The 24,743-nt window shown below is 33.7% G+C and overlaps 1 protein-coding gene across 2 annotated transcripts in view; it reads left to right on the forward strand.

Annotated features, from left to right (window-relative positions):
- The window catches only part of SNTG1 (syntrophin gamma 1), a 954,619-nt gene that overhangs the window by 761,918 nt on the left and 167,958 nt on the right, over positions 1–24,743 (forward strand). For both annotated transcript variants that reach the window (XM_032316414.1, XM_032316415.1), the window contains one exon: positions 7,497–7,535. In XM_032316414.1, the coding sequence (XP_032172305.1) occupies positions 7,497–7,535 (39 nt within the window). The remainder of the gene's footprint in view (positions 1–7,496; positions 7,536–24,743) is intronic.

Consider the following 24,743-nt stretch of genomic DNA (forward strand, 5'->3'; position numbering starts at 1 on the left):
AATGCCACTGTTAAATAATAATGATAAGGATTATTTTTTGTTAAATCAATTTCATATGTTTAATTCTTATCATGATATTTGTTAATTTGAAATAAATGATTCTATATAATGTAAAAAGATTATTATTTTCTTATTTTACTTATTCTATTTCCTTTACCATTCTTTTATAAAGATTGGAATTGCATTTTAAAAAACAATTTTGCATATCTATTTATGAGAATAAATTATTTTCCTTCTTTAATAATCATTCCTTAGATGTGTTTCCATAAATCATACCTGGCTTACAAATAGGTTTTTGTATGTAGTCCTCACTGTCTTTGAAATTTAAAGTAAATATTGAAATTTACATGTTGAAATTTGTCATAAAAATTAAATTTCCAGAATTTCTGATAAAGTTAAAAAAAATGTTATATTTTGGCAGAGCAAGAGTCAGTTCCTAATACCAACTTCTATCATTAGTCCAAAATACATATTAATATAGTGATTTCCATTATTTTTAGCCTTTCTGTTAATTTTACTCATGTAGAAATCATTGGCAAAGTTGAAAAATGGGGTTCCTTCAATAGGTTACAAGTCTCTGTCATAAGTGTAGTTATAAGATTATACTAAGAAAGAAGATTCAATCAGAACCTAGTTCAAGAAGTTACATATTTTCACATCACAAATGAAAGCCTCACGGCAAGCCCTGGCGATAAGCTTCAGAGTACCACCAACAGAAGGAACACTGGCATTATTTTGATTCAGATCTAGGATTGTCAATGAGCTTGAGAAGGTAGCAGAAGCATGCGATATTCCCCACAAGATAGTTAACGGTGATTGGTAATACTTGTTAGGTAGTTGGACACACTGCTAAGCTAAGGGAAGATAAAGGCAGTGCAATTAAGGGTTATGGTGATGTAGAAGTCAGTAAGCACAATGAATGAGAACAATGTATGAATTAGAGCCACAGGGAATACTAAAGAGAAAGCTACTGGCCAATTCCAGTAGATTTTTCAGAAAAATTTTTATGGTGCTTATGGTTCTTGATTATGTAATACAACACCACAGCCTTTGGTGTCAGACAGAACTAGACTATACCATATTCAGGATGAACTTAAAAGTTGTTTAATTTTTGTGCCCCATAGGTAAACACACACACACACACACACACACACACGCACACAGACGACTAGAATCCTGCTAGGTGAAAAAGAAAAGAAAAGAGAGGGAGTGAGGATGGGTCATAGAGGGAAAGGGACAGGAGAGAAAATGTGCATGCACAAGCTAGCAGGTGATGTGACAGGGAGAGGGTATGTGAGAGAAGGCACCAGGTTTGTATCCAGGAGTTCCATATAGACAGAGTCCTAGTATACAGGTGATCCCCAAGAGAGGCAAGATCACGGAGGGACTTGCATGGTATTTCATTCTACCAATTTGAGATTTGAATTTTTAAAATAGCGTCTTAGAAGTGTGGTATAAGCATTTTAGGTTATTGTTTTTATTAATCTCCCTTTTATCAAGAACATATAAAATTATAGAAATGTGAACCTTCATCTGTGATGTCCTTTTTTACAATGAGAAATTGGAGAAAGAAATTCCCAAATCCCCTCTATAAATAAATGTATGCAGGTCACTTTTAAAAGTCAAGAAAAGCAGATGATAGGAAATCCTACTGAGAGGTACGACAATAATTTACTGGCTAAGCACTGTGCTCAGGTGTCATAAAATACTTTTTTAACAGAAGTCTATTTAAATCTCACGGTACTCAATATGCCATTTCTACTGATGCAGTAAACTCAATGTTGGTGATTCTTAGTATCTTAGCCACTTCAAAATTATAATTCAGTCTTTTTTGGGTAAATACTAAAATTCCGGCTCTCCTCTTCTCCCTTTCCTCCCCTTTTCCCTTCAGGAATAATGTATCACTTCAGCATTAGTCTCTGGAAACTCTTTTGTGCAGTCCGTACCATGCACTCTGAATGTCATGCTTTGTCCCTGACGCACTTCCCGTTGTGTGTGATCCTACCAGTATCTTCAGCTCACATGTCATGAAGCTCCCTTTTGTCTTCCAGCACTGCTATTATTTTCTCATCAACCTAGCACTCATGAGAAATCTTGGATTCTGTTCTTCAGATTAAAACACTTCCTCCAGCTATAGCTATTCTATCATTTTGAAGCCATGCTTAATAACAGGATTCTATGGAATTGAAGAAGAGAGTCCAAAGCTCTCCACTGGGATGTCACAAACTAATTTGTGCTTTCTATGTCTACTTCCTCAAAACTTGGCCTCCCATGCCCCAACCTATCCCCTCCTCTCTTTATCTCTCTCTCCATGCTTTTGTCTCAATCTGGAAATTATTCTTCCTGGGAGATGAGAACTTGCTATTAATCATCAAGCATTCCTTCCAACTCTCATGTATAGTATTAACTCCATGTTTTGAAACCATTAGAATTCCTATAGACATTCAAAGTTAATAATCTAGAAATTTATTTTCTTTAGAAGTAATTTGCTTTCAATACTAAGTTAACCTCAGAGAATTTGATTCTTTGTTTTGAGATATCCTGTCTTTTCATCTGTTCAGCAAACATTGATTGAATACCCACTAAGACCTAGACAATCTTTTACATGTAAGAAGTAATATATGGAATAAAACAAAAGTCTGAAATTTCTCTAAAGGGGGGGAGCAAGCAGATCATAATACAAAACATAAAATAAACAGTATTTCACAATGCTAAGTGATATGGAAAGAAAGAAATTTAAAGAAGGCCATTTATAATGGGGCACTATTTTAGATCTTTATTCTGCTATTTCTAAGCCTAGAGGTTTATGAAGAAATATCAACTTTCTTTTTCATAGCATGGTAACTTTAAAAGGATTCATTTGTTTTCTTTTGGTCCTTTCACCTATTTTAATGCAAAAATTTGTTCAGGTACCTATTTGTTTATCTCAATTTAAAATTACTCAATACATTCCCTAGTTAGGCCATATGAACACAGATTAACTAGGAAATCTTTGCAGCTCTCCATGGATTGTCTGCATTGTAAAAACATTGTATCCTATAAATGATGCATGTGTTTGTGCTGTAAACCTGAAAATATCTGTCTCTCCCATTTATTTTGAAGTACTGCCTTTTTTTTATTTAGAAGGAAATGTTCCAGTGTGATTCTAGAAAAAATAGAAATTAAAGTACTATATTTTGTTTTCTTGAACAAATCTGAAAGAGCTTATTTAAGTATATATGATAGCATAGGTTTGATTTTGAATAACAATTTTTATTGAATGTCATTGTTAGTAGGTACTACACAAAGAAATGCCATTTGTTTAACCTCAGCCATGAATTTTATGTCATTCGCAAAACTAAAATCACAAATTGTGGGAATTGAAGATAGGAGAAGGTAGAATTTCCATTCTCAAAGTGACTTCAGCAACTTAGGAATCAAAGCTAATTCCAGAAATGACCCACTGAGTTGGGCCTTATCATACAATTGCACAATAAAACAAAAATAAGTTGATATTTGATTTTTAAATATTTGAATTTCATACCATACTTTTATAAAACTTATGTTCTCAAATAAAATAAGAAATTATCATCACCTAGATTTTGTTTCCTTCGAGTAGGTCACACCATCCTGAATCTAGGCATCGTCTTTCAAATATGTAGAAGTCATTAAATCAATTCACATGTTTGTGAATAACTGTGGCATAAAACTTCTTGGACATGCAAATCCTCCACCTTTGGAGGTGGAGGCAACAATATTGGCATCAATATTGTTCCACTTTCCATAGCACTCTCAGTCTCAGCTCATTTTGTTGTAGTTATCTTCTCTACAGGACCATCACGTTTTACTACCTGATGGAAGGCCAAATCAACTTTGTTTCTTTAGCCATTAAATTAATTTTCCTTCTTTTCTGGAACTCTCTATGAAGTTTTAAAGTATCTATGAATCTTCTAGAAGAGGCCACATAATTTTTATCAGATTTACAAAGAGGTATGTGATTAAAAATTATTTATAGAAAAACTTTGTTGTCTTTGAGGTAAGTATCTTTCCTTAAGGTTTCAACATAAATTCTAATTCTGTATTCATCTTCAAGGTAGAATATCTACATAAATAAAAGTCATCTGCTGGAGAGATTTGTTTATTCTTCTCTCCTTTCCTTCTTCCTTTCCTCTCTCCCTCCATCCTTCCATCTTTCTCCTTATCATTACTTTGTGAGTACTGACTCAAGAATTCTTCCTATTTTTATCAAGATGTGAGGGGGTCATGAAAAAAAAATACACAATGCAAATTGTATCCTCTTATACTTCCACATAGACATTAATTATATTCCAAATTCTTAGCTTAAATCAACATGATGTTAAAACATCCAGTGTTTACAGATTTGTCTTTCTCTTTTGGAATAAAATCTTTAACATGGATTTCCTTCATTTGAATGCACTTTACTTGATAGTTGTCAATGTCACTTAAGGTTCTTATAGAATGACATGTTAGGCAATCATAATCAAAATCATACTCTGCTTCCTTTACAGCTTTGGGATTAATAGTTTAAGTAATCCCACTCCATAAAGAGCTAGTTTGATGTATCTGTAATTATGTACTTTTGTCTCTTCAAGCCTTCATGTTCAGACACTGACTCTTTTTGTTCAATATTATATTAATTTTTCAGCTTTGCATAATACAAATTACTGGTTCTGATAACACATTATTAACATTGGTTTCTAACAAAAGCATCTTTTGAACAAATTTTAACTTTCCTTATTTGAAGAGCAGTCTAAAATTATGCAGAGAATTTAGGATTTCCATTATTTGGAATTAATATTGTTGCCAAAAGAAGACAGTTTTTAAAACTTTGCTCTATGAGTACATTTAAGAATATATTATAGTTTGATATTTTATTACTTTTAATAAATTAAACATTATTTCAACCATACAACATATAGCTTTATTTTTAAAAATAAGGTTAAATTGTCATTAATGTTTCCAATACTTTTATCTTATCAAGCTATTTTATTGATATGATTTCTTTTAACTACTAAATGAGTAATTTAAAACAAAGTACTTCTAGCATTTAGCATTTTCTATGTTGAGTGTTTATTTATAATTTAGGTTTCCTAGAATATGCTTGTAAATGTTAAATAGGCATACTGTTTCCAACTGATAAAGACTTTCACATCTGAGGAGACTTCAACTAATTCCTTATTCCTCTGACTGTGGCATGCCTGCAAGTGATTCTCTGGAGGTAAATGGTGGGCAACCTATATTCTGGAACCCAGCCTGGTTCACATATGGTTGTCACTCACTTGGTACTTGCGTATATAAACCCTAAAGTTGCCAAGAAAACTGAAAGGCATTTGCAAAAGACATCTTTGCTTAGCTTCTTTAAAGCATTCTCATTGTTGGAATGCCTGGGTGCTCAGTCAGTTAAGCTTCTGCCTTCAGCTCTGGCCATGATCTCAGGGTCCTGGGATTGAGTCCTACATCACATGGAGCTCCCTGCTCAGCATGGAGCCTGCTTCTCCATCTCCCTCTGCCTGATACTCCCTCTGCTTTTGCTCTTTTTCCCTCCCTCTCTCTCTGTCTCAAATACATACATACATATATACATACATACATATGTACATTATCATTGTCTTCAAAGGAAATCCTAAATTCTTTTATATTAGTTTTATATATTATTATTTATTATATTAATAATAGTCATCACTTATTAAGCTCTAACTTCATGACATTTATTTTTTCATTAGTTTTTCCAACAAATACATGTGGTTAATATTGTTAAGGACATTTTACAAAGGATGGAGATTAGACACAGAATAATTAATAACTGTCTAATGATATTTAACAACAGTTACAGCTGGATTTCAAACGCAGGTCTCTATGACTGCAAAACTTTACAATGTTATTATGCATCTACATTGTGGCTCCTGTGTTGCACTTAAGTTCATTCCACACTGAAGCCACTTGGACTCTTCAGATTCTGTAAACTAGCCTCATTATGCTATTGTCTCAGCTTGGAATGACTTTTGTTTTCATGTTTCAGCACTTCGAGCACCATGACTCACATCAGTAGAAGATCATTAAAAGGATTTTAGAAATGAATGAATGACAGTCTCAACATTTCTCTTTGCATTTATCAAATCTATACATGTATGTGCATATGCACATTTACATACATTACTGTGGCTTGAGCATTGTTATGATTACTCAAATTATTCAGTCTTTTTTTTTTTTCAGATTAAAAAAATAAAAGTTACAAAGCTAGATAGTTCATGCTGGAAGACAAGGGTCCATACAAAATATTGCTAGAATTTTACAATTTTTTATAATAATCCATAAGAACTAGCAAGAAGCATAGTTCCACAAAGTATTCAATATGAATTTTTTTTATTGAGTAAGAAAAGGTGTTTAGGAAGCTGTTTTTTCTGTCCATGTCTCTAGACTATACTGATTTTAGTTTAAGATGCCAATAGTTTTAGAGGTTTCTTTAGTTGATTCCTCATCAAAGCAAAAACTATTTTGCAATTACTATAGCAGTATAAGAAAGATATACGTTTTTTGTACATGTACCTGCTGAATCATATAAATCTTCTAAAGTTTTTTTTATATATTTTAAATGACACACAGTTTGCCAGAAAGTATTTTCTTGCACACAATTTAATGATTCTCTAATTTTATGCATCATATCAATTAAATTTCCTGTTATTTACACATTTGTCAGTAAGACAAAAGGAAACAAAACTAACAAAGAAGGAAAAATAAAATAATTCAATAAAACAATTTCTAAGTGGAAACAGTCTGTGATTAGGGTAGTGTATAGTTATACTGCACAGAGTTAGCAGTCTTTAAGTTCTCCAGAAAATCAATGAAAAATAAAAATTGATTTAATGAGTAAAGATTCTGTTGAACAAAGACTTTGTGTGTTATAAGGTCATTTGTCTAAATATGATATTCATTTTTCAGTTGGATTTTGAAATTTGTTTATATGAAAGAGGAAATCCTTTCTCTGAAGATTTATTTTAAGTTGTTTTGAAATGTTAATCATTAAATTATCTTAAAGTAAATGTTATACTTTATTTAGGGTCCTGAGTGAAAATATTTTGACACACATACTTTATCTTTTAGTGTTGGAGTATTATATTTCTTCTATTCTCTTCAGTGTTAAAATACATTTAATATAATATTTCAAACTGAAAAAATAAACTACAAAAAGTTACTCTATATTTTCCATAGATTGTCATTTAACATTATATGGAAGCAGAGGCTTTTCATTTCTCATAAATGAGAAAATTGTTAGATGAAAATCTTTCAAAATGTTTACATGTCAAATTTGGAATACTTTTGATAATCAAAATTTCAAAAAAATTGTAATTAGTGTTTGACATGTAGTGATTTTAATATGTCAATTTAGAATATCAGTATATATTAACTCACTTAAAATAGATTCTTCTAAAATTTGGTAGCTCTCGTGTAACTTTATGTTTATTGTTCTCACATTTATTATTTATTTATTGTTGCAGATTAAAAAAATCAACAGAAATTTTCCTGTAAACCAGCAGGTAAGATGGAAAAGTACTTGGAGAGACATATCATGCATTTTTTTTCATTGTATCTATTATAGAAAATAATCTTGATTGCACTTAATATTTACATGGTAATAATTGGCACTATCATTTGCTCTCCAGGAAAATACATACTTTATTAGATTTCTTTCATATTATGTGATATATCTGTTTCTCTAATCATATTAAAAGCAGTTTTAAAAAATATTTTATCTAAGTAAACTAAGTCAAAACTATTTTCAACAAAAAACATATATTTATTTAAATATAATATTAAAGACCTAAGAGAGCTATTTCCATAAGATAGTTTGACTGTATCTTAACAGGTGGGAAACCTATTTTTTAATTTTAATTCAAGTTAATTAACATATAATGTATTATTTATTTCAGGGATAGAATCTAGTAATTCATCAGTTGCTTAAAACCCCCAGTGCTCATTAAATCAAGTGTCCTCCTTAATGCCTTTCACCCAGTCACCCCATCTCCTGACCTAGCAAACCTTAGTTTGTTCCCTATAGTCAAGAGTTTGTCTCTCTCCATTTTTATCTCATTTTATTTTTTCTTCCCTTCTCCTATCTTCATCTGTTTTGTTTCTTAAATTCCACATTTGAGTGAAATCATATGGTATTCATCTTTCTCTGACTGACTTATTTCATTTAGCATAATACACTCTAGTTCCATCCACATTGTTGCAAATGGCAAAATTTCATTCCTTTTGATGGTTGAGTAATATTTCATAGTACACAACCACCCCCCCGCAAATATCTTCTTTATCCATTCACCCATTAATGGACATTAGGGCTCTTTACATAGTTTGGCTATTTTAGACACTGCTGCTATGAGCATTGGTGGCCATGTACTCCTTCAAATCACTATTTTTGTATAGGAGATCTATGTTTAATTGATCTAAAAGTAAGAAGGAATTTTCAAAATTAGATGAAGGTATTTTACATGAATCTAAATGCATGTGTAGAATGAAAGTGATGTCTGATTAATCTAGCCAAGAATCTAGTTGATTTATTAGACTATTGATTATAGAATAAAATAATTGATTATAGAAAATAATAATTCTACTTATAATTTTATTAAGCTGAGCTTAACTTTTACTTTGCCTCATAAACATTATAAAAACATTTGTTTGAATGAGGAAAGTAAGTATAGGCTCAGTTTTGGACTCACTCAAGTCAGCAGTGTGTGAGGTTTGTGTGATGATAGAGAAGCAAAGGCCAGCCATGCATTTCTTACCCTTGACATCAGCCTCAATGTGTAAAAATTGATCAAGATCTAAACATCTAAACTATCTATTTATAAATGGTAGATCAGTTACAAATTAATTTCAATGATAAAAATTTTAAATAACTCTCATATGAAAACTAAGTTACTTTTATCATCTAAACCTCAGTTCCTTCATTGGTAATATTTTTTTTTTATTTATTTCCAGCATAACAGTATTCATTATTTTTGCACCACACCCCGTGCTCCATGCAATCCGTGCCCTCTATAATACCCACCACCTGGTACCCCAACCTCCCACCCCCCGTCCCTTCATTTTTAAAGTGCAACTACCTTACATGTTTATTTTTGAAGATTAAATAACAAATGTGAAATTCTTGATATATATGCCATTATTACCATTAATGTGTTAAAATTTTAAATTTTCTTTTTAGAATACATAATTTATATTATTGCATAAATTATATTATTAATGGTGCCACTAGGCCATACTAGCCCACAAAGTTATGGGTGACTGAAATACTAGTGAAAATAAATCCGGATAGCTCAGTATGTCTACAAAGCTGTGAACTGTGTCTTTCCAGCCATAGGCATACCCCATTTCCTAGCCTCAGGTCCTCACACCTGAGTCATGCTGATATCTTAGGTGGATGTAGAAGTTAGAGAGATGTATGTGCTGTGTGTCTCATCACATTCCACTGTGGTTATGTCTCATGCCTTTGTTTGTGGTGCAGAGATCAGGGCTCTATCCCAGAGCTACTGATACACTAGTTCTGTGATGATCCTTCGGAAACTCCCATTGTGACTCCCATTCCATTCCAGATGCTTTTGATCCTAGTAGGATGTTACATAGGAAATACAGTTTAACAATTGTATAGAGCTATAGTGGATGGAAAATTCATTAATGAGAAATTATTAAAATAGAAAAGAACATCAGCCTTTGAGGAACGTTGTAATGCCCTTCAGTAAACATAGTCATTTTATTGTCGGATACATAAAAATGTAGATCTGCTCATTTATGGAATTCTTGCCAAAAATATGAATGATGAATCTTTCTTTAAGAATGACTCCAATATCTATGTTATCAACCTTCCTTGCCCTTTCTAACCTCGACATGTGAAGAAGTATTAATAATTAATGTAATTTATGTTGCTATAAATATTTGATAATTGTAATAACCCCACAGTATTCTTTATTTATGATGACAGCTATGTTTGACACTTCCTACATTTTCCCTTCAATAACCTGCAGGATTCTTTGCCACCTCTTCATTTATCTAGGTTTTGAATAATAGTAAAGTAAATAAGAATCTGAAAAAACTTAAATATAGAGTAAATAATAAGAACTGTTTACTATTCCAACCCACACACATATAATAAATGTAGGTAAGTATTAGCATCCATAGCTTTTTATTTTCTAGCTTTTTAATATTATTATACCAAAATTTTATTTGAAATCTCTTAGCATCTCACATTTTTAAAAATCATAATGAATTCTTTTTGGCATTTTAACAACTGAAAGCAAGAGTTAATAGATTTTTACCTTACTATTTTCCATCATGGAAATGAAGACATCCAGGATATAGGATTTGTTTATAGTTCAATATTCATATTTCCACACCATTGGAAAACTTGCCTGCATAATTTGATAGCAATGCATTCGGAGACCAAGGTACATTCCCTATTTAATAAAATGTGAGTTACTTTAATGAATAAACATCTGAAAACACATATAATCTCATTTCTTCTCCAGATTTAGCATTCAAACAGGACTCTTGGACTAAACAACATTGTGTTACTGTAATATCAAATTTTTTCTAACTTAATTTTCATGTAAAGTTTTCTGAAGCTTTGATTATAAATATACATGTTTATACATATGTTTTTGACTGAATAATTTAGGAATATGTCAAAATAGTCAATTGTTATTAATGAAAATCAAGCCCCTTCATATCCCCGATGCTCTATGTCTGAAAAAAAATAAATAAATAAAATAAAAGATGCCACCCACTTGAACAAAAGTCTTCTGCTTCCTATGGGATTCAGTTTTGAATTTGTGCTATCATGTGGCACAGCTACCCCCAACCAGAAAAAATTAGAATAAAATAAAACATAAAGGGGACTGAAGGATATTACTATTGTCTAAATGGCCAGTGTTAGAATTTAGCTCTGTAGGGACACTCCCACAAACCAGGATGCATGAGACTTTCAGTAAATTACTCTCATGAAAGATTTAAATCCAAAATGTTAAATTATTGATTAAATAGATCACTATAGGGGAAACCATAATTTAGAGATTAAAAAATTCAGAATTATTTTTTGAGGCATGGAGGGATAGAGCAGAGGGAGAGAAAATTTTAAACATGTTCCATGCTCAGCACAGAACTGATGTGGGGCTTAATCTCATGACTCTGAATCATGATCGATGCCAAAATCAAAAGTTGGACATTTAGGTGACTGAGCCACCCAGGCTTCCCCCCAAAAATCCAAAACTATTTTAAATTATCATGTGCTCTTTAAGTAAAGGATTAAAAATTATAAGTCAAGAACAGGATATGGTGTTAAAATATATGGATTTTCAGAAGAATCAAATAGGAGTTAAAATTTTTTAAAAGAGCATATTTATTTATTTATTTATTTATTTTATTTAATTTTAATTTTCAGCATAACAGTATTCATTATTTTTGTACCACACCCAGTGCTCCATGCAATCCGTGCCCTCTATAATACCCACCACCTGGTACCCCAACCTCCCACCCCCGCCCCTTCAAAACCCTCAGATTGTTTTTCAGAGTCCATAGTCTCTCATGGTTCACCTCCCCTTCCAATTTCCCCCAACTCCCTTCTCCTCTCTAACTCCCCATGTCCTCCATGCTATTTGTTATGCTCCACAAATAAGTGAAACCATATGATAATTGACTCTCTCTGCTTGACTTATTTCACTCAACATAATCTCTTCCAGTCCCGTCCATGTTGCTACAAAAGTTGGGTATTCGTCCTTTCTAATGGAGGCATCATACTCCATAGTGTATATGGACCACATCTTCCTTATCCATTCGTCCGTTGAAGGGCATCTTGGTTCTTTCCACAGTTTGACGACCATGGCCATTGCTGCTATAAACATTGGGGTACAGATGGCCCTTCTTTTCACGACATCTGTATCTTTGGGGTAAATACCCAGAAGTGCAATTGCAGGGTCATAGGGAAGTTCTATTTTTAATTTCTTGAGGAATCTCCACACTGTTCTCCAAAGAGGCTGCACCAACTGGCATTCCCACCAGCAGCCCAAGAGGGTTCCCCTTTCTCCACATCCCCTCCAACACATGTTGTTTCCTGTCTTGCTAATTTTGGCCATTCTAACTGGTGTGAGGTGGTATCTCAATGTAGTTTTAATTTGAATCTCCCTGATGGCTAGTGATGATGAACATTTTTTCATGTGTGTGATAGCCATTTGTATGTCTTTATTGGAGAAGTGTCTGTTCATACCTTCTGCTCATTTTTTGATACGATTGTCTGTTTTGTGTGTGTTGAGTTTGAGAAGTTCATTATAGATCCTGGATATCAACCTTTTGTCTGTACTGTCGTTTGCAAATATCTTCTCCCATTCCATGGGTTGCCTCTTTGTTTTGTTGACTGTTTCCTTGGCTGTGCAGAAGCTTTTGATTTTGATGAAGTCCCAAAAGTTCATCTTCGCTTTTGTTTCCTTTGCCTTTGGAGACATATCTTGAAAGAAGTTGCTGTGGCTGATATCGAAGAGATTACTGCCTATGTTCTCCTCTAGGATCTGATGGATTCCTGTCTCACATTGAGGACTTTTATCCATTTTGAGTTTATCTTTGTGTACGGTGTAAGAGAATGGTCGAGTTTCATTCTTCTACATATAGGTGCCCAGTTTTCCCAGCACCATTTATTGAAGAGACTGTCTTTTTTCCACTGTATATTTTTTGCTGTTTTGTCGAAGATTATTTGCCCATAGAGTTGAGGGTCCATATCTGGGCTCTCTACTCTGTTCCACTGGTCTATGTGTCTGTTTATATGCCAGTACCATGCTGTCTTGGTGATCACAGCTTTGTAGTAAAGCTTGAAATCAGGTAACGTGATGCCCCCCCTTTTATTTTTGTTTTCCAACATTTCCTTAACGATTCAGGGTCTCTTCTGATTCCATACAAATTTTAATATTATTTGCTCCAGCTATTTGAAGAATACTGGTGGAATTTTGATCAGAATAGCATTAAAAGTATATATTGCTCTAGGCAGTATAGACATTTTAACAATGTTTATTCTTCCGATCCAAGAGCATGGAATGGTCTTCCATCTTTTTGTGTCTTCTTCAATTTCTTTCATGAGTGTTCTGTAGTTCAAAAGAGCATATTTAAAATTAAAATCAGTATGTGTGCTGCTGAAGTGAGCATTAAAATTAAAATCAATTAACCAATTGAATAATAGAATAGATGAAGATGAACTGAAAGGGAATGTAATCAGAATACAACACACACAGAAAAGGGTAAAAAAAAATAAAAGTTAATGTAAGATATGAATTTTAGAATGAGAAACTGAAAAAAAAAAGAAACTTCAGAAAGACTGGAGAAAATGTATGAAGGTCAATGTATTAAGAGAGACATGGCTGAGTTTCTGTGAGTCTTCAGATTAAAGAACTAAACTAACTCCTGAACATGGATTAAATAGAAATGAAATCACACCAACAAAGGATCTGAAACAAACTCAATATCCATCAGTGGAATAATTTGCAACCATTAAAAAGATAAACTAGTTCTGTTGGTACTAGTATAGAAGGCCATCCAAGAAAGTTTATTAAGTGGTAATAGTGAAGAGATGAATAGGGAACAGAATAAGCCACTGTGTTTTAATAAAGGAGTTGGAAAGATACATACACATGTTATTATTACAGAATTAAAAAAAAAAAATCTTGAGGAGTTACGTAAGAATCAGGTAAAGGTGTTGAATCTGTGAAGTATTACAGCCCAGTCTCCTTCCCGTTGAGAGGGTTCCATTCCCAAGTTCCTGTGCTTAAGTCTTATGCCTTTCCCTGGAGAACCCTCTCTTATCAATTTCCACTCATTTTGTTGATTTAAGTTCCCTATTCAGTTCCTGCAACAAGGAATTGCATTTTGTTTAGTTTTGTCTTGAGCTCCATTGTTCCTGATACAAATTCTATTTTCTAATTCTGCATATAGAGATCAGCTCAGACTACCTTATTTATTTGACTTCTTTTGGCTTTGGTCTTTACTATTGGAATAATTGGAAAATTTATGTGCTTGCCATTTAAGATGTATTTCTAAGATGTGTCAGGTTGAGCATCTTTATGTGACACCAGTTTATATTTTTAACTGTCCGCCTTCAAATTTTGAATATGTTTCAATTCTTCCTATTTTTTTGTTAGTACTGCACTCTCAATACATGAAGGACATTTACCCCTTGTATTTCTGTGTGGCCTAAATTAGCAAAAAAAAAAAAAAAAAAAAAAAAGTATGTAGGGGCAGAGAGAGAGGGAGAGAGTGAATCTTAACCAGGCTCCACACCAAGTGTAGAGCCTGACAAGGGATTTGATCTCACAACCCTGAGATCATACCCTGAGCCAAAATCAAGAGTTGGACACTTAACCAACAAAGCCATCCAGGTGCCCCAGCAAAAAGCACTTTTGTGGCTCATAGGATTTCTATTGTACTTAGAAAGATTTTTTTTTTAATTTAAAGGTTAAAAAAAGTAAAAAACGATCCACTGTTTATGTCTAGAAAATTTAAGTTTTTACTTTGACAGTTAAACAACAAGTTTTTATAAGACCCTAAGCATTTCTTTCTTATTGCATTTATCACATTTTGTGGTATTCTCTATTAACCCATCCTCCTCCTCCCACCCCAAACTCAACTGTAAACTCCAGAAGATAAAGGTATTATTTCTTGTTCTACTCTTAGCTCCTGAAACAGTGCTGTACATATCAATCATCCTTCTGGTAGAGACCTCAAGGTAAAGATCTTTGGGAATGTCTTTAAATAACAAAGGAGATTAAATCTGAGTCTTCCTCAAAATTTAAAGCTTCCTTTTTTCAAAAAAGACTCTTAAAGAAAAATACAAGGTATAGACTAGAAGAAAATATCTGTGAATTTTATATCTAATAAAGGATTTACATCCAGAATATATTTTTAACAACTGAGAAGTGAATAGTTAGAAAAGAAACAACTCAAAAAAATAAAATGTGCCAAGATTTGAATAGACAGTTCACCAAAGATGTACCCAAATATCAAATAAGCACATGAAAAAATACTCAACCTCATAAGCCATAAAGAAAATGCAAATTAAAAACACAATGAAATACCACTACATATACACTGGAATGGTTAATTATAACTGTTCTTGCTAAGTATTGGCAAGGAGAAATTGGAATTGTTATATACAGCTGGTGGGAATATAAAATGGCACAAACAGGACCGCCTGGGTGGCTCAGTGGGTTTAAACCTCTGCCTTCGGCTCAGGTCATGGTCTCAGGGTCTCTGCTCAGCAGGGAGCCTGCACCGCCTGCCCCCCTGCCTGCCTCTCTGCCTACTTGTGATCTCTCTCTGTCAAATATATAAATAAAATCCTTAAAATAAATGGCACAAACACTTTGAAGAGTCTGGTGGTTACTAAAAAGTTAAATCTATGCCTACCATGTGATCCAGCTAGTCCACTCCTGTTTGTTGATAAATGTTCATAGGAGCTTTATATGTTTATAGCCCCAAACTGGACACAGCTCAAATTCCAACAAGTGAATGGACATTCAGTGTCATGTCTATACAATGGAATATTACTTACCAGCAAAAAGGAACATGCTACAACACAGATGAATCTCAAAATAATTGTACTGACTGAAAGTAACCAGACACTCTTTCCTCCAAAAATAGAGTATAGGTTGCATGCTTCTATTGTGATAATATTCTAAGGATTACAAATTAAGGTACCGAAATCAGAAAGAAAATCAACAGTTGCCTGGGGAATGGGAGGGGTGGGTGGTGACAGAAAGAGATTATAAAGGAGCATGAGAGAACTTTGTGGTGATGGATATGTTCATTATGTTGGTTGTAGTGATGTTTTTATAGGTGCATAAGTATGGGGAAACTTATTAAACTTTATCCATTAAATATGTGCCATTTATTTATGTCATTATACCTCAATAAACTCTAAACCATTCTTAATGTTAAAATGTCTGGGAATCAAATAAGTTAAAAATTATATTAAACCAAGGTTATTGGGATTTGGTTTAATCTTAATTGTTGTCTAGACTTGAAATTAAAATTATGTACCTCCCAGTTCATTTTTTGTTAGGAGTATCTTTCTCATTTCCTCTGTACATCTAGAACATAACCATTTATGTTCTCTATCATGATTTTGATCAGATTTATTTATTAAAAAATGCAATGAAATTCCTCTTCAATTGATATATTTAATGAAAAGCCTGGAAAAGGGTGATAGAGGTCTTGGTGTTAAGTATCTGTTAAGCCAGTGATATTCAGCGAGGTGTAAAATTATGTTACAATGATTTTCCCAATAAATTAGAGATTGTTTAGATGAGCAGACCTGTATCACACTGCCGTATATACCTAAATCCTCTATCTAATGATTTACTGTATTTTACCATTTTTAATCATCATTAACTAAAACTCCTCCATTGTGAAACATACCTCATTATTCTCATAAAAATAACATTTTACAATGAATGTCTTCTGTGATTACTAAGGAGACAGGTTATGGAGGATTAATTCATCATAAAAATATAATGAACTCCCTTTATACCAGGCACTATGCAAAATAGTATCATTAAATTATAATAGTTTGAATAAATAAATATTATATTGTTTCAAAATAAAATATTACCTTAGGTAGTTTATTTTATAGAGGGATTCATTTTTTCTAGCTATAATAATTGGGATATATTATTATAGAAAGAGCTATAGAATTTATAGAATGCTGGTGACAACAGAGAGAAAAGTGACCAATTGTCTCTAATTGTGTTGGGAGAGGAAAGAAATTTAAAAAACTCTTCAAAAATCCATTTTTGGCATAGCGTGAAAGAAGATAGAGGAGTAATGATCTCCAAAACTTTGCTTTTCTATAAAAGCAACCAAAAAAACTGCAGAAATGGTCCCAATAAATTTTTCACAACTTTGAAAATTCACCAAAGGCTTGCTGAATCCAGGGAGTATTTACAGGCATCCTTCGAAAATATTGCAGGTCCAGTTCCAGACCACCAGTATAAAGTGAATATCACAATATAGTGAGTCAAATGAATTTTTTGTTTCCCAGCTCATATGAAAGTGCCACTGCAATCTATTAAGCATGCAGCATCCTGTCTATTAAAAAAATATATATTGCTAAAAATGTGAACTATCATCTGAGTTTTCAGTAACTCAGAATCTTTTTGCTGGTGGAGGGTCTTGCCTCAATTTTGATGGTTGCTGACTTATCAGGAGGGGATGTTTGCTAAATGTTGGGGTGACTGTAGTAGGTTCTCAAAATAAGACAACAGTGAAGTTTGATGCATCAATTGGTTCTTCCTTTCATGCATGATTTTATTTATTTATTTATTAATTTATTTATTGTTCTATGTGATGTTCATGTGTATGAAATGCTACTGAACAGGATTTCACCCACAGTTGAACTTTGTTCAAAATTGGAGTCAATCCTCACAACACCCCACCACACTACTTTATCAACTAAGTTTATGTAATACTCTAAATCCTTTCTTATTTTTCAACAAATTTCACAGCATCCTCATCAAAAGTAGATTCCATTTCAAAAAACCACTTTCTTTACTCAACCATAAGAAGCAATTCTTCATCCATTCTAGTTTGGTCTAAAGATTGCAGCAATTCAGTCACACCTGCAGACTCCACTTCTCATTCTAATTTTTTTTGCTATTTCCACTCCATCTGTAGTTACTACCTCCATGAAGTCTGGAACCCCTCAAAGTCATCCATGACAGTTGGAATCAACTTCTTCTAAACTCTGCTTAATGTTGATAGCTTACCTCTTTCCATGAATCACAAATGTTTTTAATGGCATCTGGAATGGTCAATTTTTTAAAGAAGGTTTTCAATTACTGTGCCCAGATCCATCAAAGGAATCACTGTCTGTAGCAGCTATAGCCTTTTGAATTGTGTTCTTAAATAATAAGACTTGAAAAGTTAAAATTACTCATTGACCCAAGGGCTACAGAATGGTTGTTGTGTTAGCAGGCATACTAACGACATTAATCTCATTGTACTTCTCCCTCAGAGCTCTTCAGTGACCAGATGCATTGTCAATGAACAGTAATACTTTGAAAGGAATATTTTTTTCCTGAGCAGTAGTTCTCAACAGTGGGTGTAAATTGTTCAGTAAACCATGTTATAAACAGAAGTGCTGTCATCCAGCTTTTGTTGTTTCACTAATAGAGCACAGGTTGAAAAATAAGAGTTATGCTGCTTCCCAATTGCACAAACCAGCCAGCTACAAGAGAAAGAGACAGGGGTAGGCAGTTGAGAAGACTGTTATTCCAAACAACTCCTCAGTCCTGTATTTATTAGATACAAGATAACAGTCAACAAAGGAGGCGATGGAGATTGTAGATAAGCAGGATATGTCTGATCAAGCAGTATAGGATTTGTGGTTGAGTAAACACATTTAAAGGCATCATTTAATTAACTACATGTGATCTTTGAGGAAGGAGAGATAACAGAAAAAAGAAGCAGGTTCCCCCCTGAGCTGGCCTGGGGTTCCCAGCTGTTCAACTTCAAGGACATATATCATCCTCTCCCCCAAAGTCTGTTGCTAGCACATGTTTAAGCTCTTTGGTCAGTACATTGTACTGAGGTACCGTTACAGAGTTAGTGTAATTATGAAGGGCCCTAGGATTTTCAAAATGGTAAATAAGCTTTGGCTTCAGCTTAAAGTCACCAGCTGCATTAGCCCCTAACAGGAGAGTCAGACTGTCCTTTGAAGCTTTGAAGCAAGGCATTGACTTCTGTCTAGCTATGAAAGTACTAGATGGATAATTCTTCCAGTAGAATATTGTGTCACCTACACTGAAAATCTGTTGCTTTGTGTAGGCACCTTCATTAATTATCTTAGCTAGTTCTAGATAACTTGTTGCAGCTTCTACATCAGCACTTGCTGCTTCACCTTGGAATTTTTATATGATGGAGATGGCCTCTTAAGCTTCATGGATCCTCTGCTAGCTTCAGACAGTATTCTTACCTTTCTCACTCCATAGAACTGCAGAAAATTAGGGCCTTACTCTGGATAAAGGTTTGGCTTAATGGAGTGTTGTGGCTGGTTTGATCATCTGTTCAGATAATTACAACTTTCTCTATAACAGCAATAAGGCTGTTTCACTTTCTTATCATTCCTGTGTTTACTAGAGTGGCACTTTCAATTTCCTCCAAGAACTGTTCCTTTGCATTTACAAGTTGGCTATTTGGCACAAGAGGCCTATATCAGCTTTTGAAAAGCCTTCCTCACTAAGGTTACTCATTTCTGACATTCGATTTAAAGTGAGAGCTGTGTGATTTTTCCTTTCACCTGAACTCTTAGAGGCATTGTAGATTTATTAATTGGTCTAATTTCAATGTTGCTGTGTTTCAGGGTATAGAAACACTGGAGAAGAGGGAGAAAGATGGGGGAATAGCCCTGGTCATTGGAGTAGTCAGAACACAAATAATATATATTTTTTAAAGGTTTTATTTATTTATTATTTATTTGAGAGAAAGTGAGAGTGAAAGAGCACAAGCAGGAGGGAGCAGCAGAGGGAGAGGGAGAAGCAGGCTCCTCACTGAGCAGGGAGTCCAATGTGGGGCTCAATCCCTGAACCCTAAGATCATGACCTGAGCCAAAGGCTGATGCTTAACTGAATGAGTCACCGCAGCATCCCCACAAATGAGATTTATTGATTGAGTTCTCCATCTTGTTTGGGGACAGTCTATGGAGGCTCCAAATAATTACCATAGGAACATCAAATGTCATTGATCACAGATCACCATAGCAAATATAATAAATAATGAAAACGTTTAAAATATTGCAAGCACTACCAAAATTTGACAGACCAGGTGAGCAATTGGCGCTGATAGACTTGCTCAAGATAGGGTTGCTATAAACCTTCGATTTGTTTAAAAAAAAAAAAATGTGGCAAAACAAAACATGATAAAGCAAAGCAAAATAAAAAGAGGTGTGCCTGTATTCAAGGAAAACAGCTGAATATTGGTAAGTCAGTTTTGTGGCACTTAAACTTGGTCTAGTCCCAGTGTGCCTCTTCTCCAGCAACACAGGGACCCTGAAAGTGGCAGCTCACATTCCCAGCGCACCCTGTCTGCTCAGCCCTACTCATTGTCTGGTCTTGCTCCAGGCATCATTTAAAACCAGCTAGCCTAAGTAAGATTTGTGTATTCCTTTCACTTATTTAGCTTTACTGAAATGTGTGCACCTGAATGTCATTTTTAATCCTTTTTTTTAAAGGTTTTATTTATTTATTTGAGAGAGAAAGAGCACAAGTGGGAGGAGGGGTAGACAGAGAGGAAGAAGCAGACTCCCCCCTGAGAAAGAAGCCTGAAGCAAGGCTTGACCCCAGTACCCCAGGATCATGACCTGACCTGAAGACACATGTGTAAACTGACTGAGCCACCTGTGCAACTCCTGTGTGTCATTTTTAAGCAAAATATTCTACTAGACATTGGCAATTTGTTTTATTTTGGATTTCAAAACCCAGATTCTTTTCAATAGGAAAGAAAACTTATAGTTGTTGACAATGAAACAGTCAGATAATCTGGTGATAGTGAACCTGTTACTGTTTCAGTCCATTTTGTAATACTCGGTGATAAAATTTCATGACATTCTATGATTTAAAGGAGAATCCTCCTCAAAATGAGTATTTCCCTATAAATGAATTCTTATAAAAGCAACTAGCTTATAAATCAGTGTGAAGAGATAGTGGCAGAGGTTTCAAAGGAAAAAGAGGACTAAAAAGTATTTTACAGTTGAGCACACACCAAATTATGCACAAAATTAGCTATTACAATAGAGTTATAATGAAATTATTATAATAAAATTAGCTACATTTTAGAAATCTTGGAAGAGAGTTGTGGGTGGGAAAAGATAGAAAGATGATAGGGTAAGGTATAGTGCACACAGAATTTCATATTAAGGGGAAAGCACTGATGCAGAAACAGTGGAATACTGAGATAGGGATGGGGTCATCTGTGTAGTTATATCCAAGGATGAAAATGTAAAAGCTTAAATTTCCACAAATTTTCTTTGCAGCCATGTTTCTTCGGTAGGAGTTGCCTCACAAAGAAATGCTCACAAAGAAATCTCCTCAGGATTTACTTTCTATTACTTTTCTGGACTTAAAATGATATTTAGATCCTTGCACATTCCAATTTGGGAAATACAAATCCGGCTTGAGACGAGATAGCTTGTGCATAGCCAGTAGAGGTGCGGAATCTTACCCTCCCTCAATCCCACCCTTACCTCATCCCCAGCCTGCTTTCTGTTACTACAGGTCAGTTTACATTTTCCAGAATTTTATATAAATGAAATCATACCATTTGTATGATTTTTTTGTTGTTTGGCTTCTTTCACATACATAATTATCTTTAGTTTTGCCCTTGTTACCTTATGAATCAGTTCTCCATTCCATTCATCACTGAGTAATATTCCATTGCTGGCTATACTATTTTTATAACCATCCATTCACCTGGTAAGGTACATTTGTTCTGTTGTAAATTTTGGTGTACTACAGATAAAGCTTCTATAAATATTTATGGACAAGTCTTTGTGTTGACATATGCTCATTTCTTTTTGATAAAATACTAGTCATGAAATAGCTGCATATTATTGAGGTGTATGTAGAACTTTTTAACAAACTGCAATACTGTTTTCCCATTTGACAAATTGTCATACTATCTGTGTAAAGAGAGTCCCTGATGTGGTCAGTTTTTAGATTGAGGCATTCTAATAGACCAATTGTGATCTGTCATTGTGGCTTTAATTTGCATTTCTTGAATGACTAATAATATTGAGCATTTTTTCGTGTGCTTACTTACCATCCATATATCTTCTTTTGTGAAATGTCTATTCAGATATGCTGCCCCAAATTAGAAGTTTAGTTATGATGAAGTCCAATTCATCATATTTTAATGGATCATGATTTGGCACTGAATTTAAGAAATCTTTGACTAGGGGTGTTTGCATGGCTCTGTTAGTTAAGCGTCTGCTTTCGGCTCAGGTCATGATCCCAGGGTCCCGGGATGCAGTCCCACATCCAAGTGGAGAGCCTGCTTCTCCTTCTCCTTCTGCCATGCCAACCGCTTATGGTCTCTGGCTCTCTCTATCAAATGAATAGATACAACTAAAAAAAAAGAAAGAAAGAAATCTTAGACTAATCCAAAACAGAAATTTTCATCTATGTTTATTCTTAAGTTTTTTTGTTTTATAATATTCTCTCATGTCTTTGATCCATTTGGTGTTAATGCTTGTTTTAAGAGTGAGGTAGAGATGAACACTATTTTTAAAATAATATCTAGTTGCTCCAATGTTTGTTCAAAATATTATTCTTTATCAGTTGAATGGTTTCATGCTCTTAACAAAAAATAAATTGATCATATATGTGCAGATTAATTTCTGGACATTCAATTCTGTTGAGCTGGCCTTTTTTATATATTTTGACACTAATATCATACCATCTCAGTTGCTGTAGCTTTTTAATGTCTTGAAATCAAGAGCTTAGGTTCCAGGTGCCTGGGTGGCTCAGTGAGTTAAAGCCTCTGCCTTAGGCTTAGGTTATGGTCCCAGAGTCCTGGGATCAAGCCCCAGAGCCCCATATCGGGCTCTCTGCTCAGCGGGGAGCCTCCTTCTCCCCGTCTCTCTCTGCCTGCCTCTCTGCCTACTTGTGATCTCTGTCTGTCAAATAAATATATAAAACCTTCAATAAAAGAAAAAGAGTTTAGGTCCCTTAGCTATGTAATTCTTACCTGAAATTATTTTAGGTACTTAAGGCTCTTGCTGTTTCTATATTAAAAACATTAAATTGTCACTGTATTTGTAGGGGTATTTGGATTTTTATAGGGGTTATTTTGAACCTGTAACTAAATTTGAGGAAAGTAAAGATTTACCAATTTTGAGTTTTGAGATCCTTGCACCTGGCATATCTCTCCATTTTTTAAGCTTTCTTTAATTTCTCTCTGAAATTGTTTTTTAGTGCTCAGTGCATAGATGTTGCATATATTTTATCAGATTTATTCATAAGTAGTTCATAATTTTTAGATGGTATAAAAATGGTAGCATCATTTAAATTCAATTTCTAGTTTTTCTTTGCTAATGTAATAGAGACACAAATGATTTTTATATTGATTTTGTGTTCTTTAACCTTGGAAAAATCATACTAATTTCTATGAACTATAGATGATCATGTTTGTCTGTGAATAAATATATTTTTAATTATTCCTTTCCAACATGGGTACATTTTACTTTATTTTTTATTGATTTATGGCACTGTAAGATTCTCCAGCATAATGCACACTACATTTGGTGAGAGTGGACATTCATAATTGGTTTCTGGTCTTCGGGAGAGAGCATTAAATATTCCAACATTAAGTATGATATTAGTGGTGTGTTTTCATAGATGTCCTTCATCATGTTGAAGAAATCCCTCTCTATTATGACTTTGTTGAAAAGCATTTTATCATGAATGAATGCTAGATTTTGTCAAATGCCTTGTTTTATTTTATTTTTTATTTATTTATTTTAAAATTTCTTTTCAGTGTTCCAGAATTCATTGTTTATGCACCACACCCAGTGCTCCATGCAATACATGCCCTCCATAATACCCACCACCAAGCTCACCCAACCTCCTACTCCCTCCCCTCCAAAACCCTCAGTTTGTTTCTCAGAGTCGACCTTGTATTGTATTATATTAATTTATTTTCAGAGTTAAGCCAATCTTTCATTTTTTGGATATACCCCACTTGATCAAAATGGTTTAAATTTTTTATATGTTATTGGATTCAATCTTCAAAAATGTCAAGAATTTTTGCAGATATATTTCTGGGATATTGGTTTGTAACTTTCTCTTCTCTTAATGCCTTTATGTGAAATAAAATGTGATGTGTTATATTTTCACATATTTCATTGAAGGTAGTTTATAACTAAATATTGAGTTCTTATTTTGCCCATAACTATGCAAAAAAGTGTTGTTTAATTTCCAAATATTTAGGGGTTTATATGCCCTAGTATCAGAGTAATGGTAGCTGTAGAGATTTAGTTGGGAAATCCTCACTTTTCTTGAATTTTCTGAAGAAGTTTGTGTAGCACTGGGATTACTTTTTCTTGAAGTATTTGGCAAAATTCTCCCAGTTAAGTTACCTCGACCTGGAATTTCTTTCATGTGTAAGTTTTCAACTAAAATTTAAATTCTTTTGGAGATATAGGACTATTCAGACCACTTGCTTTTGGTAATTTAGGTCTTTTTAGAAATGTATGCATTTTATTTTAATCTAACCTGTGAACATAAATTTATTATTCTTTTCTAATGTATATTTTAAGAGTTATAAATTCCTGTTGAGTAGTGTTTAACAGACTCTCCTCAAGTTTGATATGTTGTATTTTAATTTACAATACACTCACAATATTTTGTCACTTTATTTGTAATTTATTCTTTTATCCATGGTGGTTTAGATAAGTGTTTAATTTCCAAGTGTTTTTGAATCTTCCCTATTTCTTTCTGTTTTTAATTTCTAATTTAATATAGATTTAGTCAGGTAACATATTTCAATTGACTCCAAATCTTTAAATTTTGTTGGTGTTTATGCTACAGTTTATCCTGGAACATAATATGTATGTATTTATATGCATACATTATACATGTATGCATGTACTCTGATGTTCTGGGTAAAAAATGTTTTTTTCAAATGTCAGGTATGTTAAAATGGTTGATAGTGTTATTCAAGGC

This window comes from Mustela erminea, chromosome 16, assembly GCF_009829155.1.
Source record: "Mustela erminea isolate mMusErm1 chromosome 16, mMusErm1.Pri, whole genome shotgun sequence".
NCBI lineage: Eukaryota > Metazoa > Chordata > Mammalia > Carnivora > Mustelidae > Mustela > Mustela erminea.